The 22373-nt window shown below is 51.3% G+C and overlaps 1 protein-coding gene across 1 annotated transcript; it reads right to left on the bottom strand.

The window, feature by feature from the left end:
- Window positions 1-8556: 8556 nt before the first annotated feature.
- Window positions 8557-15489, bottom strand: ITPRIPL2 (ITPRIP like 2). Its single transcript, XM_079121621.1, has one exon. It carries the CDS (start codon window positions 14829-14831, stop codon window positions 13224-13226), a length of 1608 nt encoding a protein of 535 aa, XP_078977747.1. The 5' UTR covers window positions 14832-15489; the 3' UTR covers window positions 8557-13223.
- Between the last annotated feature and the right edge of the window lie 6884 nt (window positions 15490-22373).

Below are 22373 nucleotides of genomic sequence, written 5' to 3' on the forward strand. Positions count from 1 at the left end.
ACCAGGAGGCCGTCCTGCGGTCCCTTCATCTGCGACTCTACAGAGGAAAGAGCACCTGGGTCCTCCTCTGCCAAACACGCCGCGGACGACAAAGCACTCAGCACAGGGCGGAGGAGGAAGGGAGCCCCCCCGAACCCCGCTTTGCTATTCTTACTGAGCGCTTATTATGCTCTGTCTGAAACCTCGCGTTCCTTCTGTTAATTAATCCATACAGTGACCCATGAGGGAGGCCCATTACCACTTCCATTTCACAGATGGGGAAACTGAGGCCCAGAGAGGTACAGGAAATTCCCAAGGTTCTGAAGTCAAGGCTGTCCTTTCTCCCGATTTCCCAGCCTAAATTCAGTCTGATGTCCCAGTTTCACCTACCTGCTCCTTCCCAGAGCTGGCCCTCCCCTCCTTTCTTGAATTCTCTCTTCCCTTGCTGAGGGACCTTTGCCTTCAGATCCCCTGGGGAGCTTTGAAATTGCCGGATGCCCAGGTGCACCCCAATCAGAACCTCTGGGGGTGTCATGGAAACTTGGGGTTGTGGTAAAAGTATAATGTAATAGTAGTTACGAATGCTCCCTGGGTGGTTCCGGCATGCAGCTGTGACAGAGAACAGGCATTTCAGAGTTAGCTGTGGGCCATCTTAATTTTCTTACGAGAAGGACCAAAGTCAGGGTTGACCGCGTGTCCAGCTTGCCTGGGGCTGAGGGGCTTCCAAGGACGCGGGATTTCAATGCTAAAACCTGGAACATCCTGGGCAGACGGAGATGCTTAGGTCACCTTGGCCAAAGCCAGTTCCCCTGGGGAACTGAGTGCAGGCGGTGGGCGGAGGTACTAAATGCATGGAGTCGAGGTAGGAGGCAGTTGGGAGGGTGTTTAAGGGCAGAGTGCTTTCTCCTTAGGGACCTTGGAGTTGTGTTGAAATAAACATAAAAATACATGGTGCTTGTCAGACTTGACCTTCACAGTCACCTTCCTACTGGAGGGTCTCGGTGGGCCAGTGGTTCTCAACCCCAGATGTGCCTTAGAACCATCACAGAGCTTTAACAAATCCTGATGCTCAGGCCCAGCCCAGATTCATTAAATCCTAGTCTCTGTGGGGGTAGATCTCCACTATCAGCATTAGAAAAAAAAATTCAGTCTGTGTTCTGTTGCTATAACAAAATGCCAGAGACAGGATAATTTATGAAGAATATTGAGTTTTGTAGTTCAGTTCTGGAGTCCAAGTTCAGTCCAAGGGCATGGTACCTGGTGAGGGTCTTCTTGCTGCATCATAACTTGGTGGAGGCACTGCAGGGTGAGACAGAGCAAGTGGGCCAGCTTGGGTCTCTTCCTTTCCTTACAAAGCCACCAATGCCAGTATGGAACCCCACCTCATGGTCTCACCTAAGACCACCTCCCAAAGGCCCATCTCCACTTACATTAACATATGACTTTGGGGGTTCAGTTTCCAACAGATGAACTTTGGGAGAACACACTCAAACCCTAGCACCAGGTCACTGCAATGTCCCCAGGGGCTGAAAACAACTGAAATAGATGAACATCAGCTTTTTTTGCTGCTGTGACTAGAACAACTGTAAAGGAGGAAAGGTTTATTTGGGGGCTCACGGTTTTAGAGGTCTCAGTCCATAGACAGCTGGCTCCATTGCTCAGGGGTCCAGGTGAGGCCAGACATCATGGTGGAGAGTGTGGCGGAGGGAAGCAGCTCACAGGGTGGTCAGGAAGCAGAGAGAGACTCTACTCAGATACAAATCTATACCCCAAGCCACGTCCCCAGGCCCCGCCTCCTGTGGCCATACCCTGCCTGCCTTCAGTTACCACTCAATTAATCCCATCAGGTGGTCAAATGCACTGATTGGGTTAAGGCTCTCATAACCTGATCACTTCTCCTCTGAACCTACTTGCATTGTCTCACACATGAACTTTTGGGGGACACCTCACCATGACACATGGGAACGTGGGTGCTCTTTGCATCTGGTGTGCTCTGAGCCCTGGTGTTGACTTGCAAGTTTTCTATTCCACCTGCTTTTTCTGACTTCTAATAGAAATGACTCTGAAGAGGTTCCTCCAATCATTCATGGGGCTCCTAGAGCCTGGCCCCAAAGGCTGGGGGGTCCCGGGCCCCGCCAGCTCAGCAGCTGCTCTGCTTGTGTCTCATTTGTGACCCAGCGATTCTCTCCACATCTAACAGGAATAAGGAAGCAAACGCAGAGGTGCCTGGGTCTCCAGTCTAGCATGAGGAGCAGAACCACCTCGCCACGCCTGGTCGACGCCCCTAATAATGGTGCTGATTGTTAGTTATTAAACTAAAAGGTTTTAGGGTGACAAAGCAATAGGTAACTGATACCTCACAGAATTTTTAAACACGGAGAACAGAAGTCAGCAAGAAAGGGGCTTCGTTTTGCTCTAAAGAGCATTTTAGGTTCTGTCGTTCATAAGGTGGCTGTCACATGACGTTGCCCTTGTAGTGCAAAAGCTGCCACAGATGCTACGTTAAGGAATGAGTGGGGCTGTGTGCCAATAAAACTTTATTGACACAAACGAGGAGCTAGCTGGATCTGGCCCTCAGGCCATAGTCTGCCCTGACCTAGAATACAGCCTAGAACAGCGAGGTGAGCCTTAGCTCATGAACGCGTGTGAGTTCCCAAGTGTGCGTGTGTACATGTGCGTGTGTGCACGTGCATGTTGACCTGTGAAGCAAGTGTGTGAAGGCGTGTGTGCCTGTGTGCGGGTTCTGCTCAGTCCTTCTGCAAAGACAGAGCAACAAGCTGACTAGGTGGCCATCCGCACTTCCTCCTCTGTTCTGCAGAAACGGAAGTAGCAGAAGCAGCTGAGGGAAGAGCGGGAGCTGGGTGTCCTCATGGTTCCATCCGGGCTAAGTCTGGAGGGGAGCCGTGGTCAGCCCGGGCAGCTGTGGCCTTCCCCCTTCCTGTCTGTGGAAGCAGGACGCAGTCACCCTCTGTGGTGGTGGTGAGGAGGGGACACTGTCAAAATGAAAAAGAAACCCTGGAGCTTCTAAGGAAGGGTTGGGGGTGGAGAAATGTCCCTCTCCTGCAGTGGGTGGCTTTTCCAGGCCCCTGGTAAACATCTGCCTGCTTGTTTCGTTTTGATCTTCCCCCTGGGACTCCCGAGGGCTACTTCCTGTATGACTAACCGCCTTGGCTGGGCGTGTGAGGCCAGGAATGCAATGTGTCTTGAGTGTTCCCTTTGGAGCCAGGGGGTGGGTTCACATTTCTGTTTGCACTTCCTTACTAAGTGGCCTTGGGCCATATGACCTCATCCTGCTCAGGCTGTGGTTCCGCATCTGCAAAATGGGGCTGCTCTATGCTATCAGCTCCCGGGATCTGCAAACACATGGCAGAGAGCTTTGTGCTCAGTAAGCACTGGCCAAGGCTACACAGAACTCCCAGATTGCAGTCATCTGATCTCCCAGCTGGGCTAGGTCGCTGTCATTTGCAGTGTCCTAGAAGCTGGTTTCTGGGCCTCAGACCATTCCGCTCTGTTAGGTATTCAGCATTCATCCACGTGCTTATTTGATAAGTACCTGTCTCCTCTCGCCAACTGTCAGCCGCAGGCAAATGAGATGGTATTTGTTTTGCTAACCACTCTATACTCAGCACAAGGTCAGACACAAAATACTCCATGATCATTTCCTGCTTCTCAAGAGGGTCTTCCAATGTGAAGTTGTTATAGGAGCCCTTTTCAGCATCATGGGGCATTAGTTCGATTAGGCGAGGCTGTGCTGCAGTAACAACAACACATGTGAGTTCCAGTATGAATCAAGCAGCCCTTAAAGGCAACCATTCTTGTTCCAGTGATAGTTCCATCTTGTGTTGCTGCCTTTAGTCCCCTCCAGGATCATGTGCATGTCCCTTAGGCTATATGCCCATCAATCAGAGCCCAACACGTGACCCTGCCTGACTGCGGGGGCTGGGAGACAGAGGGTCACGGAGCTTCAGCATGCCGAAGCCTTTCCACCATGTGTGGGAGGGCTCAGACGCCGTGGTTGGTCTCCTGTCTGAGTCGAGCAGGAGGAAGCCCAATGTACTTTGAAGAGTTAGAAAGTGAAGATCCCTACTAATTACTACTGCTTTCGAAAACCAGGTATAATCATACCCCAGGATCCATGAGCGACTGGCTCCAGGACCCCCCACAGATACCCAAATGGTGGACACTCAAGTCCTTTATATAAAACGGCAGAGTATTTGCAGACAGCCAATGTGTATCCTTTAAATTATGCTTTAAGTCATCTCTAGATCACTTATAATAACGAATACAATGTGAATGCCAAGTGAATAGCTGTTATTGGGTAGAGTGCTTGCGTTGCAAGTACAAGTCCTTGGGTTCAATCCCCAGCACCGCAAAAAAAAAAAAAAGTCATTATCCATGTTGTTTAGTGAGAGATGACAAAGGGAAAGTCTGTCCATGTTCAGTACAGACATGATGTTTTCAGATATTTTCTGTCTGCGGTTGGTGGAATTCACAGAGGCAGAAGCCATGGATATGGACTGCGGACAGCGTTTATTGGAGGAAAATAATCATCACAAGGCCTTTGCTTAAAACATGGAGCAGTGTTTTCCTGCCTTGCAAGATTTTGACGGCTTCTCCTCTCCAAATGCCACGACCATTGGTCTCCATGGTTGAAATACGTTTTAATGGTTTCATCTTGATAAGGATCAGCAGTCACCCATCAGAGGCACAGCTCCTAATTCGGGGAGACCAGTGATTAAATAAACCATGAAGAAAAAAATCTTTGGGGAGATAAAGTCCTTAAAAGCTTTTAGCTCGAGCCCGGCAGGCAGTGGATCGCCTAGGTTTTTTTGTTTTTTGTTTCCTGGTTTCACTGGAAGGTGAGCTGATCGACTTGAATTTGTCTTTAGTGCCGGCTCAGTCACAGATGAGTGGGGAGGAGACTGAGGCAAACGTGGACAAAACCTTTGAATATTCATGGAAAGAGCTGGAATGTGGGAAAGACAGGCTGTGTCTGCTTCAGCTAGGGTCATGGATGTCCTGCAAGTGTCCATGTGCTGAAGGTTTGGTCCCCAGTGTGTGGTGCTCTGGGAGAGGCGGAGCCTTCAGGAAGTGGGGCTTACTGGAAGGAAGTTGGGTCACTGGAGTTATGCCCTTGGCGGGGATACTGGGATCCTGGCCCCTTCTTCTCTTTCTCTGCTTCCTGGTCACCATGTGGTGATCAGTCCTCCTCCATCATGTGCTCCTGCCATGAGGTCCTGGACCACCACAGGCCCAAAGAAACTGGGCCAAGTGACCACAGACTGAAACCAGGAGCCAAAATAATCCTTTCTCCTTGTAACTTGATTTTTCTCAGGTATTTTGTGACAGCAGTGGAAATCTGTCTAACACACCTTCACTGGTGTTTTTCTTTTACAGCTGAGCACACCGTCAGCCAGCTCACCACCAGTGAGCATGTGACTAGGCCGCATGGACACACTGAATCATCGTCTCCACGGTATCACCTTCAAGACCTGCGGCACCTTGTCACTGAATCAGCACTGTCACTTTCCCAGCTTCCAGTGTCCTTACAAGATAAGAGCAAATGTGGGGACACGTTGCACAGCTGTGTGGACACCGCACAATGGACACCAACAATGCCACAACTCGAACACGCAAGGTAGGCCAGGTACCCCACTGTGTGACAGCTGATGTGGGGGCCTGGATCCGCTATGGGGAAGGGGGTTGGGGTGTCAGTCAGGCATGTTTGAGAAAGTAGCCGTCTGAAAGTCTAATGACAGAGGTCGAGGCCTGCCGCAGTGCACTCCCGTGGTGGCCCTAAGGTCAAACTTCTAAGAATCCTGTCCTCGTCTCTTTTGTGCTGTAATAACAGAATAACTGAGACACAGTAACTTATTTTAGAAACTGGGGATTTATTTCTTATGGTTCTGGAGGCTGGAAAGTTCAAGGTTAAGGGATCCACATCTGCCAAGGGCCTTATTGCTGCATCACCCCATCGTAATAGGCGGAAGGGCTAAAGAACAGGAAAGAGAGAGAGAGAAAGGGGCTGTACCCGTCCTTTTGTCAGAAGCCCACTCCTGTAACAACTAGCCACTGCCTGGACAGCATCGTTAGTCCATCCGTGAAGGTACAGCTCTCCTGACCTGACTGTCACTCAACACTGTTGCCTTGGGGATGAAGTTTCCAGCACGTGAACTCTGGGGGACACACTCAGACCACAGCCCATTCAAGTCAGTATTTGCCGAGCAAGAACCTACCCCTACTTCCATGGCTTACGATAGAACGTATCCATCATTGGCTCCGTCTGCTGATCTGGGTCAGGCGTGGCTGATCTTGGCTGGGCTTGCTCCAGAATTTCCATCGGTCAGTCGTCAGATCCCTTCGGCCACATAGTACTGACTAAAGGAAGGTCACAGTGCATCCCAGTTTCCAGAGGTAGGAGAAATCCTGATGGGAGACACTGCAGAATCACTTGGCAAAGGGTGTGGGCATAGGAAGAAGTAGACGGTTTCTGTAACCCGTCTACCACGGTGAAACACGGACCAAAGCCCTGCAGAGGGGGGATGTCACAGGCATTGAGATGAACAAAAGCTGGGTAGCAGGGAGATGGCCCAGGAGGACAGCAGGAAAACAGACCCAGCAGTGGACACGAATGAGCAACAAAAGGGGCAGAGGAAGAGGTGGAGCCACAGACTATGCAAAATTCCACTCCAATAACTACTTTTTGTATTATTATTATTATCATTATTATTATTATTTTGCAGAGCTGGGGATTGAACCCAGGGCCTCATTGCAAGCCAGACAAACCCTCTACCACTACAGCTACGCTCCCAGCCCCCAATAACTACTTCTGTATTGACTCTTACTAGGTGTCCATAGATGTGGGTGCAAAAATCTCCCATAATCCTCAATTACTCCTATGAGCAAGGTTCCATAGTTAATCCCATTTTACACATGAATCAACTAAGGCTCAAAGAGAATTAGGGAACTGGCAGAAAAAGCGCCTTACAGACGGGAAGCATGGGATGCAGGATTTGAAGACAGGTCTTGGCGTTCAGTCATGCCACGTTCTGCCTGTAGTGTGACTTCTCTCTCCCACCTCTGGCCCCCTGCCCAGCGTGAGCCACTGCAGCATCTGATTACTTCCAGTCTTGCTCCAGGGACTGGCCACTTTTCTATAAAGAGCCAGAGAGTAAATGTTTTCAGCCTTTCGGGCCATTTGGTCTCTGTGGCAATCTCTGTAGTGTAAGAGCGGCCCAAGGAGCAGATTGATAAATGGGCGTGGCTACATGCCAATCAGACTTACAATCATAAATATTCATGCCCTCAGTGGCTGGCTCCTGCTTCATCCGTTCCCCACGCTGCAGCCAAAGTGAACCTAAATAAGTCACCTTGCCATTCCTCACCTAAGGGGACTCAGCGCCGCCCCCGCCCCCCCCAGGATCTAACTCCCAGTGTAGTCTGCAGCCCTGGAGGTGTGTGCAGTCCCTGGACAAGTCACCTGGCAGCTTGCTAGGAAGGCAGAGCGCAGGGCAGCCCAGACCTGCTAACTCAGACTTGAATTCTTGGATTCACACTGCAGCCAGAGCCGCTCACGCGTCCAGACCCTGATGTCCTGGTTCCTTCTCTCCCCTCCCCTCCCCTCCTTTGCCACTGAACCTCCCCCTCCTGCTCACCTGCCTTGCCAGAACCAGGAAGCACCTGGGCGTTTGAAGTCTTCTGCAGCCCAGCTCCCTCGGCTTGGCTAATTCCTACCTGTCCTTAGATCTTAACATCACTTCCTCCTCTGAGAATGTCCCCGAAACCCCCTCCAGAAAAGGTGCCCCTTCTGTCTGCATGACTGTCCTCTGCCTGGCACCCCCACGCTGTACAGAAACCACCTCTTTAATTGCCTGCTTCCCTGGTTGTGAAGTCCTGAGAGAGGCCTGTGTGTGTGTGTGTGTGTGTGTGTCCTCAACCCCCTGGGACAGTATGACTTGTGGAAAACTAAACAAAACACACCCACCAAGCTTCCCCTACCCGCTACCGTTGGATCAGCCTGTGGCTGCAGGTCCCGAGTTCCTCTGAGGCTCTGAACTGTCGACACAGCCTCCGTGATTCCATCTCAGATTAAACCTGGTGTTTTTTCCCTATCAGTCCATGTTTACCATTTCGAGAGCGCCCCAGGGCCCAAGAGATTTCTGGACAAAATTCTTGAGCTATGAATTAGCCACAGGCCAAGACTTGAATCGTGTTTGGGGTTGGTGGGTGGGGGATAGGGAAGAGGGAGGGGTAAGGGCAGAAAGTTCTAGGTAGGGAAAGACTTGAAGGGAGAGGGCTGGGGATGTGGCCCAGGGGTTAAGCACCTATGGGTTCCATCTCTGATACAAAATAAAAAATAAAACTTCAAGGCTTGAATCCCAGGTAGCACCCCTGCAGGGCCATGAACCGGGGTCTCTTCCCACCTGTATACGGAGCCGGTTCTGTGCAAACAGTTCTCCCCAACTTCCCTGCATGGAAAAGCCTTTCATAAAAGTAGCTGAGGCTTCTGCAAAGAACCATGAAACAAGCAGCCTTCCAGGAAGATGAAAGTCCACCCCAGAGCCGACACGCACTCCAGAGGTTTCTACAAGTTCCTTTATTAATACAGCAAGATGTAAAAGAACAAGGTCCCCAAATGACCTGGATGATCGAAAGTGCAAATTTACTCCAACCTGAACTTGAAAACCAATGGCAGGACAGGCCTCGGCCATCTGGGCCGTGGAAATTTGGCGTGATTAAAATGCTTTCTAACCACACATAATAGCAGCTGAACACGATTTGATAAATCTTTGGTCTCTGTCTATCGGAACACAAGGCAGGCAGCTGCACATGAGAGTTTGGCATCAGAAGACACGTAATTACCACAGAACAGAGGAATGTTTTAAGTCAAGGGACTGAATCGAGGCACTTTTTTAAAAATTAAAGCAAAAGGTGCTAAAATATTTCTGAATACCTGATACTTCAAAAACCAGATTATACATAATTTAGCTGCACATGTGAGCCTATGTTCTCTGTATAGGACAGCATACTGTCCGCCCTCTCCCAACAGACACTGCATCCCCCACCCCCTCATTTGCTATGCAGGTATAAAAATATAAACAGACATGTCTAGGTCACAGACAAGTGATAAAAAAAAAAAAAAACTAACAAACACCACGATGATAACACTGAACTTGCTTCCCTCCTGAGGGACACTGGGAATGTGGACGAGGTTCATTTGCTCAACCCGGAGAAGATTGTCCTCCGAGTGGGTAGAGATGGGGAAGAATTCTCATCAAGGTCAAAGCCACGAGGGACAGAAGAACCTCTTCCGGGAGGCGGCAGGAGATGCTTTGGAAGCATGTGAATCCCCTTCAAGTGCTCGGGTGCAGTCAGAGAGGGACAGAAGCATTCAGGAGTGAAGTCTGACCCGAAGGGCACCCTCGGCCGTGGGAGTGGCACAGGCCTGAGAGTCTGGCCCAGAGACTGTTCACGGTCACTCGCCGTCACAGTCAAGGCACAGCTAGGATACCATGAACAAAAATCACAATGAGAAGCATCTTAATACCAGAACCAGACACAGTGAGACAAGCTCTTCTGCAATCCTTCCCGATTACTCATCGGCCAACTCCAGGGGCAACGGAGGTAGTTGCCCACAATCACCGGGAAAGAAGCACCAAGAACCAGCTCCATCCCGGTGGCAGATCTGACTGGGGAAGAAGGGCTTGAGCTCAGGGTTCCTTCTGGGAACAGAAAGTTAAGTGTTATCTGTGGCCGTGTTAGTTTTTGTTTTTTTTTTTTTTTCCTACAATAAAGCTTAACTCTGAGAGATAGAGAAGAACTGAAATACTGTGCCCCCAACTATGTATAATATGTAGAAGAATATAAACTTATACGTACTTGGGGGACTGCCTGTGTAAGACAGGGGTCGCAAACTGGTGGCCCTCAGGGTCAACTAAGTGTTTTGGACATTTAAAAATATGGATTTAAATAATCAGTGAGTTTTGTTTTTTTTTTTTTTTTTTGAACTTTAAACAAAGAAAGCTGCCCACTTCTCCCTCCGGTTCCCAGCCTGGAACCGAGTCATGGCCGCCCCCATGAAGGCGGCATTTCCCACCCTTCCCGTGTACTTCCCTCCCTTGTTCCTGCAGGCTGCTGAGTTTGCGACCCCCAGCTGGAAAGAGCATACACCGAAAAGTGTGCTTCCCACCTCCCCCAAACCTCTCCGGCACCCTCTGGTCCCCCGCTCCCTTCTCCCCTCTCTCTCCCACTTCCATCTTGAGCTGAATTCTTCAGATTTCTCTCTCATCTCTCACATTCTCCTTTCTTTCAGTTCCAGATTCGTTTTGCAAAACCCATCTTCTCTCAGTCCACCAGCATTCCTGAAGGCTCCACGCCAGGTCAGTGGGAGTTCCTGAAGGGTGTTTGACAAAATGGCCTAGTGATCGTCCCCAAAACATTTTTTTTTTTTTTTTTTTTGATACTGGGGATTGAACTCAGGGGTGCTCAACCACTGAGCCACATCCCCAGCCCTTTTTATTTTTTATTTAGAGACAGAGTCTCACTGAGTTGCTGAGGGCCTCACTAAGTTGTTGAGGCTGGCTTGGAACTCGTGATCCTCCTGCCTCAGCCTCCCAAGCTCTGGGATTACTCCAAAACATTTTCTCTGGGTACTGGTTAAACAATTCCCCCCCACCCCTGTTTTTGTAGAGCCTTCTTGTATGAGAATATTTATATATGAATCTCCAGTACCAAGCATACACCAAAAATGTGTACATTTCAGAAGAGGGATATGACGGAGCCCTAATAAAATATAGAATTGAACTTAATGTCAATGCCTTGGGCAACCATCACACCTGGCTAAGATGCCATATTATTTCATTTGTACACAGTACATGTTTTGGATCACTAAGCATTGATCAAAATTGATCGAAATCTCTTAAGTTTTGGTTACCATGTACAGAGAATAATTGCTCAGCATGGCATTTAAATAAAAACATTAACATTTTAAAAAGTCACAAATACAATGCCCATTAATTTAAAAAAATAAAATTTAAGAACCTTGAGGATGGATGAGGTTTGGGGTAATTCACCTGAAATAATAATAATAATATAAAAAACTACAAGCACACTACATTACCAGATTTATACTTTAAAATACTATTAAGATAAAAAAGGAATCCACCAACTCAGCTAGAAATATCTGAAAAATTTAGTTTTTAAAGCTTTATAATCTACTCAATATTGTCTCATTGGTCCCTACTCCAGTAGACTTAATGACTACAGGGGAAGTTAGGGCTGAGTTTGGAAATTATGTTTATATAAATATATAGATATATATAAGATCTACTGTTGGCATTTATTTTAAAAAGTAAAATTTTTAAAAAATACTGTGCAGTTTATATCTTTGCAGGAAGCTGGTCATTTACCCCTTTGCTCCATGTAGTACCTTATGTCCTAACATTCGCCTCAAAAGCTTGGAAGAACCTGTGGGGTATCAAAGTCAGTGGTCCCCAAAACAACCTTAAAGAGACAGCACACCATCCGAGGCTATTTCTCTCTCAGTCCAAGGTTGCAAAGGATATAAGAAACCTATGCAGCTCTGATGAGAAGGATTCCCTGTAAATCATTTATCCACCAGGATTTCCCACGGTGGCCAAGTGGATCCCCTAAAGAAAGGCTTATGCAACTCCCCCAAAATAGCTCAGAAATTAAACAATGACCCTATTCACGTAACTATTTCTGTCTTCCAAGTTTAGCCTATAAGAGTCTAAGGAAGTACATGTCTTTGGTTCTTTTTGTTTTTAAACCCCAACTATAAGGCTGAGACGAGCTGCATTTCCAATCAGTGCTTCAAGGACCATTTGAAACTTGAACTGCATTTGGGAGAACAAGGAAAGTCTCAAAACAGGCTCCTCCTAGCTGCATCGTACCCCCAACCCGGTGATATTTATACCCAAAGAGAAAAAAGAGCAAACTGCTGTCTCTCCTGCTCTTCCTCCCCTCTGCCCACAGATCAGGAGTAACTGATCTCCCAGGACAGATCCCGAGGTACTGATCTGTATGTGAACTGTTTTGCAAAACCCAGGCTGAATCAAGAGTCTCTCAGAGCTGGCCCTTTGGGACCACTTGGGCCGCCTGGGCAAGCAGGAAGAAACTTCCAACCACTAGCTGTCACTCGGCACTGATGAAAAGTGCCAGCCACTGTGGCAGCCGACTTGCCTCTTCAGGTGCTCCTGAAACTCAGAGAGACACCTCTGCAAAGGAGTTTGCTTAAAAATCCTTAAAACCAAAAACAGGTTTCTGGGTCCAGCCAGAAGCAAAGGCTAGCCAGACATCTTTATAGGCAAAGACTGAACTGTCTCTTTCTCAAGAGCCAACATGTTTTATGCTTGCAGTGTCTGAATTATGGACTTTGTTGCTACTCTGCATTGTGCTGGCTCACAGTAGGCACTCAGTGAACTGGTGTGGACTCACTGGTACCTCGTCCAACCCGTGGCCTGGGGGGATGTGAAGTCAACATGCTGCCTGCTTTTCAAAGCTGCACATGTCTTCAAAATCAAAGTAACTGACCTTCCTTTCAGATGCAAGGCTTGGTGCTCTCACCACAAAACAAGAGATCAACATGAAGTGCTATTTGCTCTGGAAATCTCTCTAACCAACTCTTGACTGCCTTGACACATGTAAGACGCAGTTACTGACAATCCTATCAAACATCTGTGATTGCACCATAAAATACATTGGTATTAATTTGAATAGAGGAACGATGTTCCTCAGAATACTAACTGCTGCAACAGAACTTCAGTTGTCCATAAAGATTGATATTAAGAAAAAAAAAATTCAGTTGGGAACCTAGTCCCAAGCAAATGGGTATGTCATAAACATTTGTTAATTAAAAAATCTGGGTGCACTGAGCTCTGTTTCTAGAAATAGAGGGAACTTGCCCTGCAGCTAGCTTTTGCTTCCTTTACTGGACTTCCCTGGGAACTAGATATTTCTACAAGTTTCCACCCAGATCACCATTCCGACCAAATCCCCACAGCTGCAGTTGGGCACTACGCAGGTTTGTTCGGGACCCTCTAGCAGGTGTAAAGAAGATGCAGTAATTATATTTGGTTGTGGAGCCAAGGGTGACATTTAAGCCACCAAAGCCTGTGGCATCCTCCACATGTTCCAACAGCCATCTTGCCTTTGGCGTCATCCCTACAGTCACCAGGTGGGAAAGGTTTTAGGAGCATTTGGTCGGGTGCGGGTACTGTCAAGGTTTAGGGTTCATCTTCAGGGAACCCCTGTGTGCGCTGACTCCGGGGCGGGGGGCACCTGGCAAGGTAGCGGGGACCCCCGTAGGCCCGAAGAAGCTGCGGCAGCCTTCGCCAAGTGGACAGCAACCTAGCTGCCGTGAGCTCGCGGGCGTGAGGATCGAAGGCGGCCAGAAGGTCAACTGGGGCGGCTTCACGCAGGACCTTGGGCAGGGGGCCCACCTCGGTGGCCGCCCCACCCGGGCCCAGGACACAGTGGAAGAGCGTATGCCGTCTCAGCAGGCAGCCCCTAAGGAACTGCACCAACTCTTCCAAGCACTCGCTCAGGCGTGCCTCCTCCCAGGCGTGCGCAGGGGCCCCCTGGCGCAGCAGCACTGTCAGCAGCACTGTCTTGAGCACGTAAGACGACAGGATGCGTCCCCACTGGGTGGCAGCCATCGGGTCCAGCCCGCGGGCACCCAGGTCTCGCAGAGCCTTAAGCAATTGCAGGCACTTGAGGTAGCAGGCACCTGGAGGGGCCCGTTCCTGCAGCCAGCCCAGGAGCTTCTGTTCCTGACGAGCTGTGTTCACACCCCATAGTGCCTCAGTGCGCAGGCCTCCTGGGAGCTCCAACAGGGGCCCGATGGGTGAAGGTGGCGGCGGTGGTGCCACAAGGAAGACACCGTCGCCCAGATGGACGGCGGGGATGAGACGCACGGCCATGGAAAGGCGGCAGCAGCCATAGTCGGTGCGGCAGGGCAGGATGTGCAGGGTGGGAGGCTGCTCCAGGCCCCCGGGGGTCAGGCTGACCCGACAGCGTCCCTCCAAGCTGTAGCGCACAGTAGCCAGGGAGCGCTGCAGGTGCGACTGGAACCAACGCAGCACCAACGCGGCAGATAGGTGGCGCCGCCCGCGCACATCCACGCAGAAGCCATCCGCGAAGGGTTTGCAGTCCCGAAGCCACTGCCCCCCGGAGGCCCCCGATGGCGAGGGCGGCGCCTTGAGGGCGCACACGAAGCAGCTGCGGAAGGCTGGGGCCAGCGCGGGCTCAGTGCCCAGGCTCCGCGGCTCCAGCGCCACCAGCGGTGGGAGGCGCAGGGGCACCAGCACGTCGAAGCTGTCGGGCCGGCGGATTTTATGCTGCTCGTAGGAGCTGCCCACCTGGATGAAGTCGCCGCGGAAGGCCAAGGCCAGCGCTCCTCCGGGGATGGGACCTGGGGAACCCCGAGCACGGCCGGCCCTCACCAGCTCGCCCACGATCCGGCTCACGTGCGCCTTGCTGTGGCCCAACACGTGCGGCGACAGGCGCACCTCGTGCTCGTAGTAACTCTCCAGCAAGATGCCCAGGCCCGGCTCTCCGAGGCTTCTAGGGGAGAAGGCAGAGTGGCCCGCCAGGCGAGAAGAGCCGGGCAGGAAGCGCTGCCGGACGAAGTGGCGACAGCGCAGGAGGACGTAGCCGAGCAGGAGCAGGATGGCCACTTTGAGCAGCGGGAAGCCGCTGTCCGCGCCGTCCGGGGGCTCGGCCGGGGCGCCCGCGCTTCCCCGCAGGACATGGTAGAGGCACACGAGGGCGGTGCACAGGCCGGTCACCAGCGGCCAGAAGACTCGCAGATTGAGGGTGTAGTGCACCGACATGCCGGGCGCCCGGGGCCGCGGCGGCCGAGCAGCCCAGGGCGCGAGCCCAGGAGGCGCCCCGGGCCCGGCATGCGCGCAGCCGCCTGGCGGCCCCGCGGCTCCCGTCTCCTCGGCTTCCGCGGCGGCTCCCCCTTTCGCCGGCGGGGGGCCGCCGCCCTGCAGCTCGGCCTCCTCTCCCAGCTCAAGTTTTCCTTCCAGCTGCGGCCCGCCCTGCACGCCCGGGCTCCCGGCCGCGCCCTGCGCGCTGCGTCCGGCCCGGCGGCCCTGCCCGCCCGGCGCCCCGGCGCGCTGCCCTCGGCCAGTTTCTGGCCCAGCCCGGCTCGCTCCTACCCTGGGCGGCCCTCCTGGTTCTCCTGCCGCTGCCCTCGGCGCCGGGCCCGTTACTCGGGCCGCGGGAGCTTCCTCTTCCGAGGGGAGGCGAGGCCAGGCCGCGCCAGCGAGCAGGGAGGAAATGCCGGAGTCTGGAGCCAGCCGGGCGGCGGGCGGGGTCGGCCCCCTCCCGGGCCTCCGCCTTAAAGCGACGCCGGGCGGCGGGAGGGACTTCTGGACGCGCTGGGAACTGGCCTCCCGCGGGCCAACCCCGTCCTCCCTCCGCGAAGGCAGGGCTGGGAAGGCCCTGATTCGGGGCGGTGGCCTCGTCCGAGGAGCCCCGGAGCCCTGCTGTCAGGCGGTTATACTGGGAAGTTGGAAAGGAGCACAGCGCTCCCGGCCAGGCTGCCCGGCCCTCCCGCCCGCACCCCACCCCCAGCCCCAGTGGTGGCGTGGCAGGCCCTGGGACGGAAGTGGCCCCTGCCTTCTGCAGCCGTCCTTTTTTCCAGCTGGTATTCACTGAACACCTACTGTGTGCCAGGCAGGATAGGAGGTGGGGTGGGCGGGGGTTGGTAGAGGAGGCTTCTGCCTTTCCGGAAACTCGCACCCTGCTCAGAGGGGGATCAGAAAAGAAAGTGTCCCACGGCCAGAAAATGCTCTGGAAGAAACAAAAGTGTAAGAGAGAGAGGGTGGTGATCCTTTCTAGAAGCCTGAGGCGGGCTGAGCCTCCTGTTTGGTCTGAGACCGGAGTGAGGAACCTGGAATAAAAATCATATTTTATACAAAGGGCTTACTGTGCACTATAGTCACATTCACCCACCTCCCTTTAATGCTAAAAAATGGGTATTATTACTGTCCCCGTGTTTCAGATGAGGAAATTGGGCTCAGGCTGGTTGAGCTGCTTGCCCAAGGTCACACAGCCTTTGCAGAGATGTGTCTGGAACCCAAGCATTTGGCTCCAGCAGAGCCGGGGTACAGGGAATGGCCCTTCCTCATCTGCTGGGGCTTTATCTGAGTCCTTTGTGAGGACCGTACACTGCAGTGTCAATTCTGGGAAGCCTGTGTGATTTCAGGCAGGGGGCACTCCCAGAAGTAACTCAGATTTATTTGCATAATCATCTTTATTTATTCACATTCATTGTGCCTTCCTTACCCCGAACGGAGGGGAGCGAGGGTAAATGCACTAAAGGATATCGGAACCCAGCTGTGATCTGGATGGAAGGTTGACTCTGGAGTTACTCTCAAGAAATTCTGTGTTGAGCCACTTAATGCTAAGCAGACCTGCTTTCAGATCCCTTCACTTCTATTAGCTATGAGATCATCGTGTATTAGCCAGAATTATTGAGGTTTCAAGTGACAGAAACAGAACTGACTTAAGGAAAAAAAAAAAAAGTATTGTGTAAATGGATAAGTCCAGGGGGAATCTATTTCAGGTATAGGTGGATCTAGGTGCTGCAACACACTAGGTTCTTGTTTTGCCTCCAGCACCTAGCTCTGTTTCTTCTGCATGGACTGTCCTCTCTGGCAGGTACCCAAGCTACTCTACTCGCCCATTATTCTTAGTGCAGCAGACAACAGAGCTGTGCTTCCTGAAAATCCTAGCAAGTGCCATGCCTTGGGATAGCCTCAGATCATATGCGAAAAGTAACCAAGCAAGAAGAGGCTTACCCTTGCCTGCCTTGTGACCTTCCACTTCAGATTCTGTGCTGAAGCCCTGACCCTCCAGTAATAGGAGACACAGCTTTTAGGAGTTAATTTAGTTTAAATGAGTTAAACAGCTAGAGTCCTAATCTGCTAGGATTGGTGACCTTAAAAGAATAAGGAGAGACTGCTCTCTCGGCACATGCACTCACCAAGGAAAGGCCATGAGAAGATAGCAAGAGGCTGGCCATCTGCAAACCAGGAAGTGAGGCCAAACCCTGCCCGGCCCTGACCTTGGATTTCCCAGCCTCCAGAGCTCTGAGCAGAGAAGTTTCTGAGGTGTAAGCCACTCTGTCTGTGATATTTGTTAGGACGCTCAAGCTCACGAATACGGTTGGGTACCAAATCCTGGAACTGGGATGTGGGGTCAGTCCTGCCTGGACTCTGGGTGGGGACTGTGGGGCAGGTGTCCCCCAAGGAGAGTCAGGCTGCGGTGGTTGGGAGGAGGTTGGCTATTTCGGCACGTGGAGAGCACAGCTGGTCACCTCATCTGGTTAGGCCTTCACCTTCCTTTGCTCTAATGTCCCCACCTATAAAGTGGGTATAACACTAACAGCGATTAATTTTTTCCTTTGCAGATAAGGTGGCCTGCCACCTCTGACCCACAAATAAGGGCAGGGCTCTTGATCCGAGGCTGGCAGACACTTTTTATAAAGAGCCACGGAATAAACGTTTTAGGCTGGTGGACGGACACCCTCTACTACAAATCCCCCCGCCTGCCTGTGTGACCTCAAGGTAGCTCTGTTCATTTCCTGGGGCTGCCACGACCTAGGCCCACAAGGTGTGGCTGAAGACACTCGAAAGGGACTCTTTCACAGTTCGGGAGGCTGAAGGTCCCAAACCAAACTGTGGGCAGGGCCATGCGGTCTCTGAAAGCCCCAGGAAAGCATCCTTCCTTGCCTCTTCCCACCTCCTGGGGGCCACTAACGACACCCCCCCCCCCCCCCCGTTCTTTTAGCTCGGGGCTACATCACGCCGACCTCGCCGGCATCATTCCAAGGTCTTCCTTCCTGAGAGCATGTCGGGTTCTGTCAAATCTCCTTCTCCTTTTTTTCATGTAAAGTCACCAGTTGCATTAGTCAGCTTTTTTGCCACTGTGACCAAAACACCTGACAAGAACAGCATGGGGAAGGACAAGTTTCTTTTGGCTGACAGTTTCGGGAGGTCTCAGTCCGTGGTCACCCGACTCCATCGCTCTGGGTCCGATGTGAGGCAGGACATCATGGTGGAAGGGTGTGGCAGAGGAAAGCAGCTCAGGACTGGCCACCAGGAAGCAGAGAGAGCTGCACTCACCAGGAACAAAGTATACACCACAAAGGCATGCCCCCAGGGACCCAGCTCCTCCAGCCACCCCCTACCTGCCTAGTTAATCCATCAGTGGATTAATCCACAGATTAGGTCACAACTCTCTGATCATCTTACCTCTGAACGTTCTTGCCCTGTCTCACACATGAGCTTTTGGGGGCCACCTCAGATCTAAGCCATAACACCAGGGCCCACCCTAATCCCATATGACTTCATCTTAACATAGTTACCTCTGCACAGACCCTATTTCCAAGTAAGGTCACATGCATGAATACCAGCAGTTGGAACCTGACATATTTGGGAGAGGGAGACAATTTAACCCATTGTAGTGACTACAGATAATCCATAAATGAGTGGCTAGGGCTGTTCCAATAAAATCCATGGACACTGAAATTTGAATTCCATAAAATTTGCATGTGACATGGAAGATACTTCTCGTAGTTGTCTTTCAACCATGCAAACATATAAAAACCATCTTCACCTTGAGAGACAAACAGACAGATGCCAGATTTTGCCTCTAGGCTGTGGAGGCCAACTCCTGCCCTAGAACGTGGAGAAGCAACAACAGAGCGGGAGCTGGCAGCCCCAGTCTGTGGAACTGGCAGATCCAAGTGACCACCTGCCCAAGCCTAGGGTGAGAAACAAACTTCTCCTTTGTTCAAGTTAAAAGAATAAATAAATAAGTAAAACAATAATGCATCTAAAAATAAAATAACTCTAGTTAGAAGACTGTGCGGGAAGATCAGTGAGCTGGTCTTAGCATACAAGTGGCCCTCATTTTGGCGAATCTTGTTGGTTACACCTTGAAATGCACCAGTTCCTCTCTGCTTCCACTCTTGACCTTATAGTCTCTTCTTCATCCTCTTCCTCCTCTTCCTCTCCTTCTTCTTCTTCCTTTTTTTTTTTTTTTTGTACTAGGAATTAAACCCAGAGGTAATTTACCACTGAGCCACATTCCCCGGTCCTTTTTATTTTTTAAGTCAGGGTCTCACTAAGTTGATCAGGACCTCTCTAAATTGCTGAGGTTGGCCTCAAACTTGTGATCCTCCTGCCTCAGCCCCGCCAGCCACTGGCATTGCAGGCAGGCACCGCCGCACCTGACTAGTCTCTATTTTACGCTGCAGCTGAAGGGGTCTTTGGAAAACCTATGTGGGCTCATGCAGCTTCTCTGTTCAAAAATCTGCCACACTTTCCATTAGCTCTGACTAAAATCCATGGGCCTCCCTGTGGCTGATAAGGCCCTGCATAAAATGACCCTCTTCTGTGTCCTCCCTCTTCACTCTGTGCCGCAGCCTCCCCGTGGCCTCAGTACCCCAAGCTTTTACCTGCCAGGTCCCTTGCTGATCCCCTTTGCCCTTTGTCCACAGCCCAAGTCCCCAGAGAGTCAAAGCTCACTCTACTTTCTTCGCATCTCTCCAGAAAAGCACCTTATCATAAGCCCTTCCTTAACCCCACTCTGCCATGCGACAGCCGTCCCGTTACCCTGTTCCTATGCCTGCTTTACTTTCCTTGCAAGTATTTTTTACCTTCTGCCACAGTATACAGTTGTCCCTCCTTAGCCACGAGCTCAACAACCACGTGGTAAAATATAGTTGAAGGACAAATAGTCACCTCTGTACTGAACACGTGCAGACTCTTCTTGCTATTGTTCCCAGAATAATACAGAACAACCATCTGCATAGTGTTGACGTTGTATTACACATTGTGAGTGATTTAGAAATGGTTTAACTGGGTGTGGTGGTACACACTTGTAATTCCAGCAGCTCGGGAGGCTGAGGCAGGAGGGTCACGGGTTCAACGCCAGCCTCAGCAATGGTGAGGCACTAAGCAACTCAGTGAGACCGTCTCTAAGTAAAATACAAAAAAGGTTTGGGGATGTGGCTCAGTGGTCAAGTGCCCCTGAGTTCAATCCCCAGTACCTGCCCTACAAAAATGTAGAAATGTTTAGTGTGGGGGACATGTGTGGAGGGTCTCCACCGAAGGGGCTTGAGCAGCCTTCAGTTTGAGCATCCACAGGGGATCCTGGGACCAGTCCCCGCTTGAAAACCCAGGGACGACTGTGGATCTGCTATCTGTACATTCCCTTCTTTGTTACCCTTCTCTGGAATGTCGGTGCCCTGAAAACAGGTTGCCATCTATTTTCCTATTCTCCAGCAGACCCTCAGCTCCTAAAACAGCATGCAGGACGTACTGATTCCTGGTAAACACAGGCGTGCATCTGCTAAATGACAGGGTCATGTTCTAAGAGACCTCTTCAAGAATTTCATTGTTGAGCATTGAGAGCTCTGGATGGTGGTCCTTACCCACCGCGGATGGTGGAACTTACCCACCACAGATGGTGGTCCTTACCCACCGCGGATGGTGGTCCTTACCCACCGCGGATGGTGGAACTTACCCACCACGGTTGGTGGAACTTACCCACCGCCGATGGTGGTCCTCACCCACCGCGGATGGTGGTCCTTACCCACCGCGGATGGTGGTCCTTACCCACCGCGGATGGTGGTCCTTACCCACCGCGGATGGTGGTACTTACCACCTCGGATGGTGGAACTTACCCACCGCGGATGGTGGTACTTACCCACCTCAGATGGTGGAACTTACCCACCGCGGATGGTGGTACTTACCCACCTCGGATGGTGGAACTTACCCACCGCGGATGGTGGTACTTACCCACCGCGGATGGTGGTCCTTACCCACCGCGGATGGTGGTACTTACCCACCGCGGATGGTGGTACTTACCCACCTCGGATGGTGGAACTTACCCACCGCGGATGGTGGTACTTACCCACCTTGGATGGTGGAACTTACCCACCGCGGATGGTGGAACTTACCCACCGCGAATGGTGGTCCTTACCCACCGCGGATGGTGGTACTTACCCACCACCGATGGTGGAACTTAGCCACCGCGGATGGTGGTACTTACCCACCTCGGATGGTGGAACTTACCCACCGCGGATGGTGGAACTTACCCACCGCGAATGGTGGTCCTTACCCACCGCGGATGGTGGTACTTACCCAACAGCAGGCTACGGCATCGCCAGGCAGGATGATCTCACGGGACCACCACGGTGTACACTGTCCATTGATGACAATAATTCAGGTCGCCTGTGGCTGTACTTGCTGAGTCTATTAGTCGCCTGTGGCTGGAGTCATAAATTACCACAGCCCAGGTGGCTTGAACCGACAGGAGTGTGTTCATTCACGGTTCTCAAGGACAGAAATCTGAAGTCAAGGGGTCTATAGGCTGGAGCCCTCCTACCTCCGCTGTGGTCTTGGGCTCCAGGCGTCCCTGCCTTGGAGGCATCTCCCTCTAGTCTCTGCCTGGGTCCTCACAAGCTTGTCCTGAGGCTGGGTCTCCTTTACTGTCCCTCATTAGGATTGGATTTAGGGTCTACTTGGGTATTCCCAAGGGTCTCACCTAGAGATCCTTAATATAAAGATTCTTAACTCAAAGATCCTTAATTTAATTATGTCCACAAAGACCCTTTTCCAAACAAGGTCATGCTCACAGGTTCTGCTCACAGGACGTGGACACTTCTTTGCTAAGGGGTCACAATTCATGCCTCTGCACTCAGTGACTGATGTGTTGCTGCCTGTCACTGGTTTCCATAGCTCATTTCCTCCAAAGGGCTCAAGGCACAAGCTTAGAACTTTGTACTTGGAGCGTCTACTGTACGGGACAGAGCAAACACGAATTCATTTACCCCCACATCTGTGCGTTCCTAACGTGTGCCAGGCAACGGGGAAGGTGAAAGAGGAGAGTGCCCCCAGCTTACAGAGTAGCAGGCTCACGGCGTGTGGGTGGATTCAGAAGGCGGCCACTGTTTCTTAGACTTCTGATCGTTATTTCTTGAAAACTACCAGCCAGACATGTTGGTGCACACCTGTAATCCCAGCAGCTTGAGAGGCTGAGGGAGGAGAGTCTCGAGTTCAAAGCCAGCCTCAGCAACTTAGTGAGGCCCTAAGCAACTCAATGAGACCCTGTCTCTAAATAAAATATTTTTTTTAAAAGAGCTAGGGACATGGCCCAGTGGTTAAGCACCCCTGGGTTCAATCCCCAGTACAAAAACAACAACAAAAACAACAACAAAAACAAAAAACAACTTTACTGTCTAATATTTGCCAGGGCCTCTCCTATTATTTTAATAGCTCAGCAACTATATGCACACAAACCCACCCACCCTCCCAGCGTTCTGATATCCTGGGGGTGTGTCCTATGGAAGAGCA

Source organism: Sciurus vulgaris (assembly GCF_902686455.1).
Source record: "Sciurus vulgaris genome assembly, chromosome: 18".
NCBI lineage: Eukaryota > Metazoa > Chordata > Mammalia > Rodentia > Sciuridae > Sciurus > Sciurus vulgaris.

Excerpts from the sequence above, each read along its gene's own strand:
- ITPRIPL2 (XM_079121621.1), bottom strand. The coding sequence starts at position 14,831 with ATGTCGGTGCACTACACCCTCAATCTGCGAGTCTTCTGGCCGCTGGTG.